Source organism: Scomber japonicus, chromosome 1, assembly GCF_027409825.1.
Source record: "Scomber japonicus isolate fScoJap1 chromosome 1, fScoJap1.pri, whole genome shotgun sequence".
Lineage (NCBI taxonomy): Eukaryota > Metazoa > Chordata > Actinopteri > Scombriformes > Scombridae > Scomber > Scomber japonicus.
In genome coordinates, this window is record NC_070578.1 from 39,166,919 (window position 1) to 39,177,151 (window position 10,233).

General features: G+C 36.6%; 1 protein-coding gene across 1 annotated transcript; it reads right to left on the reverse strand.

Moving 5' to 3' along the window:
• Positions 1–367: 367 nt before the first annotated feature.
• On the reverse strand, positions 368–8,670 carry LOC128354951 (ras association domain-containing protein 7-like). Its single transcript, XM_053315073.1, has 5 exons — positions 8,585–8,670; positions 3,043–3,171; positions 1,751–2,398; positions 1,382–1,650; positions 368–952 (listed from the first exon to the last, which is right to left on the reverse strand). Exons 2-5 carry the CDS (start codon positions 3,143–3,145, stop codon positions 809–811), a joined length of 1,164 nt encoding a protein of 387 aa, XP_053171048.1. The 5' UTR covers positions 3,146–3,171; positions 8,585–8,670; the 3' UTR covers positions 368–808.
• Between the last annotated feature and the right edge of the window lie 1,563 nt (positions 8,671–10,233).

Here is a 10,233-nt window from a genome sequence, read left to right on the forward strand (position 1 = left end):
GACATTCTTCTCATTAGGGAATGTATTACGGGTCCCAAAGCTACCTAATATGCATTTATATGTATGCACATGTACTTCAATTTCTCATTAAAGGACACATGCCTACAGTATATGTTTGCTTTAATGATGGTGATGGTTATGATAGAGATGGTGATGGTTGGGTGATGGGTGTGAAGTAAATGCAACATTTCATCATAGGTTCAGCATTGGTGCCATCTAGTGGATAAAATATTTTAGGTTTAACATGAACTTGATTTAATACAGGGGACACAGGCATGTTTTCATGTATAAAAAATACTTTTATTATGGTCTGTAGAAGGTATATAATATGTGCATTAGAAAACAGACATATTGTGACAATATTAAAAAGTAAAATACATTAATTTTCATCAATGGCATCTGTTGTATTTCAATTAAAATACATTATCATTTTTTACTCAGGCTGTAATTAGCTTATCAGACACACACACACACACACACACACACACACACACACACACACACACACACACACACACACTTATATTACTTCTTACTTTACTTCCATGTCCCTTCTTTCTTTTTTTCTTCTATCCTGCACATTTTCCTTCATGAAATCATGAAAATTCCCTTCTCTTCTTACTGTCATTTCTAATATCTGTGTACATTTTACTTCTAATGATTTTCTGCATATATTTGATGAAAAATGAGAGGGCAGTTGTTGTGACATCACTGTTAAGATTTTGCGAATGACTTCTACAATAATCCTTACTGTAATAATCATTTTTAGCACCCTGATGACTCACAGCAAACAGTTCCTTAACTTCTGTTACTCCATAATTCCAGCATTGATGAGATAAACTTCAGAGTTTGTCTGGTCTGTTGGTGGAGCGACGCCCGTCTGCTGGATGAACTGTTGCAACTTACACTGTCGCAGCTCCTTATTTAGGACTTCAATCAATTTCCATCTGTCCTAGAGGATACAGGGAATACTGTATTACCAACATCACCAGTTTAGGTTGAATACATCCTATAGGTATGCAGGATAAGTTGAAATATAAGGCTGGTAATAGTATCACCAAATCCCATAAAAAGACTCAAACTAATAATGAAATCCTATTAACAAGTTGAATGAATCTGCGAAATGCAATGTCATTTTTCTATAATATGCACTTCAGATGGACATCAAGACACTCACTATGTTATCTGAATAACTATTAGGAAAAAAATCAACAAGGAATACTTTCACACATCTGTTTCCTTGACCTGTGACTTACCTTCAAATTCCACATACTGTACTGTGAAGATTTCACAGTCATTTATTTGGGTCTGAACTTTTGCTGTTATAAATGTTGATGCAAAGTTTTAGAGAAAAAATAAATAAATGAAGGAGGAATTATACCTGTAAGCTTTCTTCCACAGTTTGTAGCTCTCTCTCCGTGCTTGACAATGATGCATCCAGCTCTTCTGTCTGCTGTAGGCGGTAGTGGAGTTCTTGCTTCAGAGGTCTCAGGGTCTCCTCCAGTTGTGGAGCGCCCACCTGTGGGCTTTCTCTGTGGGCTGTGAGTTGCATGTCCTGTTCTAGATGCACAGAATGGACTTCAAGCTCTTTGATCTGATAACTGTGATCATCCACTGATGACTGTATCTGATGTAGACGTCTGTGCATATCTGTTGATAACAGTATTAACATGATCTGTTTTAGAAATGTCATAAGATAAAGTCACCAGTTTAAAAAATGTAGAAAATGTAAACAGGTTTGAAAACATACCTTGTTCTCTGCCAATCTCTTCCTGTAAATCATCCTCCCAACGCTGTTCATGCAACAGCTCTTCCTCGTTCAGTCTTTGTTGCTGCTCCAGTTCCTCCAGTAAATCTGTAAGGTCAAGTGTCATACCAGGAACCACAGCAGATGACCGCTCCCGCTCCCACACTTCTGTCTCTCTTTCCAGAGCTTCAAGCTGAATCTCCAGATCTTGTAGTATCTTCTGTTTTTGCAGAACCTGCCTAAACACCTCCTCTTTAAAGGAGTAAGAAGGAATCACATTCACAGAGTTGGGAGGGTCTAGGAAAGAGACAGGGGAAGCCCGTGGCTCTGGTGAAGCTCTGGGTGATGGTGACCTGACTCTCTTTGATTTAGTCCTCCTTGGAAATGTTGAGGCACCCAGATTGAAGGTGAGAGACTTTTGTGGCACCCTGTGTTTGAGGCTTTCTGGCGCCGGTCTAGGCAAAGGAAGTCTTTCTCTAGTTGGTCGGTCTTGACCATCACTGTGACTGGGACCTTTCCACCGCAGTATGAACTGGACCTCTGCAGCCAGCTGTCCCAGCTGAGCCAGATGCTGCAGAGGACAGTCATCAGCAACAAGCTGTTTCTCTGTCTCACGTCTTTTCAAGATAAGAATGTAGCGACCTGTCTGACCTGTTGAAAATAGCAATAAAGGTTTCATATTTACTGTATCTGTACTGTAGAACAACTGTAAAGGGTTTGCTGTAGGGAAAGCAAACATATTCAGCAGTTTACAATTGGGCCACTAGTTTTGTGTTAAAAATGTCTGCTGGAAATGTTTTGTTTAAGAACTGGTGGGCCACAAATTAACTTGCAGAAAGCAAAAAAGTTTCAGCCAGTCTCCACCAGAGTTTGCAGTGTTTATTATAACACACAATGAGAAAATAAAAGACAGAAAGAACAAATTATGTCGCTATTTGAAAAGTGTAAAATTAAGATAAAAATTTTATACGAACGTTTGTACAAAGGTTGGTGCAAAGGAAAGGAAAGCCTGTAGGTTAATTAAAACCAAGTCTGATCTGTAACTCATATACAGGTGCAATTAGGTTGTTTTTTTTTTTTTAGATATTTTATGTTCAGAACTGGAAGTTTGACCTGTGGGTGGTGTTAGAGGAAAACTAATGGTCATAAATGGTCAGTGTAAAAGCTTAAAAATAATAAAGATAATATCAGAGAGACATACAAGAAAAGCAAAACTTTGTAAATTAAAACATTTATTACCAAAAAGGTGTTTATTGAATATGACTTTGTCTTGAATAAAGATAAAAGTGACTCACCCATTGCTTGTGCCAGAGCAATGACAACATCCTGACAGGAAGTGTTCAGTGACAGGCCGCACACTACTCTGACCACACCCTCCACCCACACCTTCAGCTCCATCACTTAGACTCAGCTCCACCAGTGACCTGCAAGAAAACAGATGAACATCCGTAAACTGTACTTTTAATCTTAGTTAGCATTATAATAAAATAAACCAATCAACCAATAAATGTTTTTTATGGTTTGTTAAGACACTAGCAAAGCATCTCAGTACATCAAAAAAGCACATCATGACATTACAGTCACAACTGAAAACAGATAAACAACTGCCGATTTCATATGTCTTCACAATTCAAATCAACTGCCCACTGTATCTGACAAGAACTTATATTGATAAGAAGTGAAAGGTATAATTGGTCATTCCATTGCAACATCAGTGCCATTTTGGACTGAAGAGATTAACCAAAGAACTAAAGGACACCAGTAACATAAGATAATATACATAAATGGCCTCCATAAGTGACTAATTTGTAATGAGATAAATTAATTGGAGCTTAGTTGTCCCACATTACCCAAATTCACCCTATTGCAGGAACATAGAAAAATGGCAGCATCGTTTTTTGTTTTTTTCTCAAATCAATTAATTACTAAATGCTCTAGTTTTCAAAGCTTTACAGTTTGTGCAATATTTTAGTGTGTCCAGATATGATTTTAAGTAAGAAATTAACACAGATAGGTTGTTCTGTTTTGAAAATGTGTTTGTATTTATCAGGCGTGGAGTTCCTGTCCATGACTCCGCCTCATGCCCATATAAGTAGAATCCGTGTTCTTTTTTTCCCGGCATGCACCTTTTTCAAGATGGCGCTGCCTATATTCGATACTATTGGCTTCCGACAGAGACATTATAATAAGAGGAGACATATCACTGAAAAAATCTCCCATTGAAATGCATAGGGAAACTACGTAACGCCAAGATGGCCGGTGTGGCCAATTTTGCCGCCGAGTGAGACGAAGCAATCCACAAACCAATGGGTGACGTCACGGATGTTATGTCCATTTCTTCTATACAGTCTATGGTATTTATATGAAAATTTGCCAATAAAGAAATACGATTGATAATAAACAACTTATTTGTAGGCATGCCCTTATCAAAAAGACCAGATAAAATGTTCGAGTTTGAGATTAATATGTAATTTTCTGAAGGAACAACCCCAACAAAGATGATTTAATGATTCATCTGTTTGGTGACAAAAGGAACAGAGAGGGTCTTCGTCACTCTTTGCTTTTAGAACGTTCGCGCTGTCGCTTTAAGAACAGAGGGAACGGTTAGCGCACGCGCAACAGAGAGAACGAGAAGCGCGAAAGAGTTGCTAGGAGACCGAGTTACAGGGCACTTGGAAATCAATTAACTGGTTAATTTAAGCTTATTAATATGTTGGGAAAGCCAAAAGTTGTGATTTTGAGTCCCTTTTTCTGTCATTACTGCTTCATGCTGCTATTTGGTCGAGTTTTGAACAAGGACACAGTGAGTTTCTAAATTATTATTTGTTTTCTGCGTCACCATGCTTGTCAGTAACTAAACGAAGACAGCGTGAGTAAGTTTATGTTGTATTTTTTTTTCTTCCCCTGTGTAAAGTAGCTGTTGGACACATTCAAGCTGAGCCAAGTCAGCTTTATTTATATAGTGAATTTCATATCCAGGGACAACTCAATGTACTTTACATAAAAACAAACATTTAACACTAAAAAATTGGAAACGATGAACAAAAAAATACAATTTAAATAAAAAAAAAATTAATAAATAAAAACTAGACAAGAATAGAGCATTAAATATAAGTTTGCAGCATAAAATAATGATTTGCTTTAAAATCATTAAAAGAAAATAGGTACAGTGCAAATGAAAGATTTACATTTAATGTGCTTTAAAGGAGCTCAATCATAAGCACAGTGACTGAGGTTAAAAAAATACCGCTGTTACAGAGTGAGTAAGCACTCTGCTAACTCACATGCAGATTAATTGACATTTAAACTCATGGTGGTTAAGCACTCTGCATGTGAGTTAGCAGAGTGCTTAACCACCACACCTCACTTCAAAGCAACCTGGTGGGAATAACGTTCACATCAGTCTCCTAATTGTACTTTTTTGTTGTTGAATATATTCATAATTTCATTCGTGACTTCTTGCTGTAAAGAATGACAGTTGCCGAATTGTCAACAAGTGTGGAAGTGTTGCTTAAACAATAAAATACCATGTCAAAAACTAATTCAGACTATACAATAAACTAAAAATGAGATAAACACTGACTGTAGAAGCCACTAAAAATATAAAACAATAAACATACAGTACATCTTAGAATAATGTGTGATTAGTCCCAAATCTACATTATGTGTGATTTTGGCATTATTTTATCATTATGATGATGATGATGATGATTATTATTACAGTTTTTGATGTTTTATTGTAAAATAATGTGTAAGACAGTGCATGTGACAATATTGAGCAGCATGTCAGGTGTTTTATAGTGTGGATTAATATTTGCATTTGGCTGCTGCAGGATACAGAACGATGGCAACCATGGGAGGAATCATGACGCATGAACATCTACAAGACCTGGTCCTACGAGAATCTACAGGTAAGATTCAAAACCCTGAACAGTAGGACTAGACTATTAATCAGTAAGTAGTGGATCAGATGGACTGTTCAAAGCCTTAATAAAAGGCATTCATATGTGGAGTTTGAGTTTTTAAAATTAGTTTGTGCTGTGGTTTTACTTTAATGTTGATGTTTTTTATATGTGGTACATTGGTGGTTACTATAACATCAAACTAAAGGTGTTTTTTTAACTAGCTAAAAGAACAACAACTTAGTTATCTCCAACAGAAAGAAAAAACTACAATTCAATTTAAACAAGACTAAATCAGAAATATCACTTAAACTCAACTATGTTTTAACTAAACCAAAAAAGATATTGAGAAGTCATCCTGTTATGAGAATAGTGTTGTTATTGTACAAGGAATAAGTCATAATGCTCCAACATACTGTACTACTACCACACTTGTTTCTGGCAGCCTTTCTAATTATAGACATTGACAAGATCTAATGAGTTGTAATTCTATTTCAGTGCCAATAACTTCTGTCTCAAGGAAACCACGTGTCTGCTGTGCTTCAGGCGTCGTTTCAAAACACGTCAGGTAATGTGACTCACATACTGTATCATGTAACTGGTGTCATTTACTACCAGTATCCTAAATGCTATGATAATAATCTGCTTATTGTTGAGACCAGTGACTCCAGGTCATCTAGATAAACTGACAAGTGAGGATGACAGAGAACTCTTACCTGTTGCGTAAGAGTATTAAAACAGCAGAGTATTAATACAAAAACACTGCATTAGTTTGCTCTCACAATATTGCATTTACTTAACCCTTTTTCTTGTAAAATTATAACTTCATTCTTGTAATATAATATATAATTTTCTTCAAATTACAATGATATTTTTGTGGTATTATAGTTATAGTATTTTAAATCACTACTACAGCGGCTCACAAGGGTCCATGAAAAAATGTTTGGGTAAGATTTGGGTCAACTGAACCTTTAAAAATGTTTTTAGTTGAACAGTGCAGATATTGCCAGAATAATCAAATGAAATGTTGGTAATCAGCAATTGATATTATGGTAACTCACTTTCTCACGTTTTTTTTCCCATACAGTATAATACTATAGCCTTCCTCTGGTGGTGTAAGAAAGTTGAACCAGCCAGAGAGTGGTATAAGATATCACTCTTGTGGTGTTAGCACCCAGATTATAGTGTGAACTGACACCCAACACAGATGTTTAAGAGTTTTCTCACATACTGAATTCCACAGAAAAAACACACAGATAGGCTGCATGCAAAAAAGAACATGATAACATCCAGTACAGCAACGTGACAATGGATGATTCTTATCCTTTTGAAGCCATTTTAAGGTGGATTGCACGCACTGTGGTCACTTTAACTATTTATTGTTACTCTCTATTGTACTTTGTGGATGGTCATTTTTAAATTGTAACTGTAATTGCTATTGTCATTTCTATTGTTTTGCTGCTGGCTGCACCACAAATTGCCCCTCGGGGACAATAAAGATATCTTGAACTCTTGAACTTGAGTTAAGAAAAAACAAACATTTACTTTTACTGATCTGGAGAGACCAGTTCTGACTTCAAAATTCAAAGACCAAGGTGGGAAGCAGCTGTTTTCCTCCATAATGGCTGGAGTTACTGGTTACTGTACATACAATATTTGATTGGATCATAAAATATCATCAACCGGGGTTAGATGTAGATGATGCACTTGCCAAACAAAAAACAGCTCACAGTAGATATGCTGTGAAAACTCTCAGAGCAGTTTAGGTAAACCAATCTCTAATCATTAACCAAATACATGCAGGTATGTTTCAGCTCCTGTTGACTGAAACTGACTGGTGCTTAAAAAATTCAGTGCAAAACTCAAAATTGTGAATTGAATTAAAATAGTACATATCAATAAGCATCGATTAAACAAATCATATTAGATTTTGGCACATTAGCAGACCTCTCAGCATGGAGCACACTTGAAATGTTTACTTAGAAATACACTTGAAATGTTTACTTAGATCAGTTAACTCTCCAGCAAAGTATACATTTTGCACAAGGAAACAGGTTTCAGTGTGAAAAGTGAAGGTTTCTGTTCGTCCCGTATTTGCAGGAGTAGACAGGTTTGCTGAAGCAGGAATGTGGCAGGAGGTATGTGTGGGTGGAGTCTGAGTCCACCCACACATACCTCCACTACCTCCACTCTCTGTTTACTAACTTCCACCCTTCAAAATGAGTTTCAGTATCACCCTCATTCAGAAAATAATCAATGGGAACATCCTGACAGGAAGAAACGAATTTCAGTCATCTTTTCAAATATTTAAGAATTGAAGTGGTGTGTTCCTCATTTTCCTGATAAAAATAAATTTCCCCTCCATAAGATATTTTTTCTACAGTGATTAAAAAAAAACGTAAGTGTAAAGTTATAAAAGTAAACTATTAACCTCCTTAGTTTCAGTCATAGAAAAAAAATCTCAATCCAAAGTTTAAGAATTTAATTTGCATTTGTATTGTCTGTTATAAATTAACTGTATTATACAATTCAGCTACAGTAGCTTCAATCTCTCCCATCAGTGAGCTCTAAAACAAGACTCATTGTGATAGAGGTTTTATTTTTTCTTTAAAATATGCCAAATCTTTTAATAATAGTGAAGGTACTCTGCCAGTTAAGTAAAGAGGCTCTGATGGCATCATGTACAATATGATATTGATTATGAATGAAGATAAGTATCAATGGCTTTGCATGCTAGATTTAAACAAAAGTTCAAAATAACAAAGCCACTGTTCCTTTAGATTAGAAGGAAAAATCACAAATGAAACCTTTTACCCTTTTCCCTTCTGAAGCGCGTACTCATCCATTTAGTTTTTATTCTATGAGATAATAATTATCATGAATATAACCACATTACAGATCTGTTAGAGCTCAAGAGAGAAATTAATACACTTACCTGTTTGTTCAAGCTTCTTTCTGTTTCATTGATGGTCCTCGTTCTTTCTCTCTGCTTTGTGTTCAGGCTGCTGAGAGGCTGAGCAGCTGTCACCCAGACACTCACCTACAGGCACACTTCAGCCGAGGAGGAGGAATGAAGCTGTGGAATGCAGCTCTTCTGGGTGTTCTGCATGAAAAGTGATGTCACTCTCCAAGGGGTGGGAGGTAATTAAGCACATTTACTTAGAATTGTAGCTGCTTCTTTAACATATATCTCAGGATCCACATTTATCTTGGTCATAAAGTTTAGACTTATCTTTCACTGCTACTCACAAAATATCACACATGTCATCCCCTTCTTTGATTTCTTAAATCAAGTCTCTTTTGCTTTCTTCCCTTCATGAACATTCCCAAAACTTGACATGTTTTCATCTATAAACCAAACTAAACTCTATTTATCTCTATCAGTAGCTTTACTCTTAATGTGTCGTGTACATTTTAGTATATTTTTGAACACTTCACTGAAGAAAAGGTTTGAACACCAAAGCTTTGATGTCTATCTTTTTTTGACAAATTGTATAAAAGGTGTAGTAGTACTTTTTCCACTACTGCCTCTGGCTCTCTGAACAGTGTTGTCACTGTGACACTGAAACCAGGATCCTCCCACTATGTGTAAAAAGATAAAAACTGAGGGGAGTGGCTCCTGCCGCCACCCTGCTCTTTCTCTAAATCTCCAGCATTCCACTCTGCAAGTTAAGTGTGCATGTGTCTATTTGTGCTGGAGATTAACAAGTCTCTCCTCAGCTGGTTCTTGTCAGCTGCTTTTAACTACAGCAAACAAAGACACACACACACACACACACACACACACACACACACACACACACACACACACACACACACACACACATAACAAACACAAAGACTACTGGGGACAGATAATGTAAAGCAGCAGTGTCCCATGCAAAGTGTGAAAGTGTGCATGTATTAAGTTGAAGATACAATATGAAACTTCTGGAAAATATTTTTGTTGATATTGCCAGAAGCATATTTTAATGTGGACCCCAGAGTCATTGCACAGGTTGGCAGCACCAACAGAGATATTCCCATCTAAACGTTTCTACTTTGGCCTCGCCCTTCTAACAAGTCAAAGAAATCCAAAGTTAGGGGCATATGTGAACGCGCTTCTGGTCGTTTTATACCATGACTACTCCTTCGTACCCGTGTTTCATTTTATCTGGATTTGAATTACCCATCATATCCGTGTTCGTGACGCTATGAACTGTGACTGATCTCAGGACGCTTGAAGCAAGGACTTCGTAAGTATGTATGTAAGTATTTGACTATGTCTGTGCCTGTTCAAAATACTACAATAGATAGTCAATAAATAGTTAGATAAATGTTCTTGTCAGCATTAACATTTGTTAAATATATGGTTATTACACTGATGTCAAGCTGATATATGAAATGTTCATCCTACAGATTAAAAATGTAGTTCAGTGTATAAACTGACGCTCTACACTGTGGCAAAGTGCATTACACCCAGATTAAGTTGTGATACAACATCTGTATCTGGCACGGATCGTATTAATGTTAAAGGCCAGAAAAATATATAGTGTTTGTTTGTACATCTGTGTATTGTATCTCTGACATCACAGCAATTTTCTG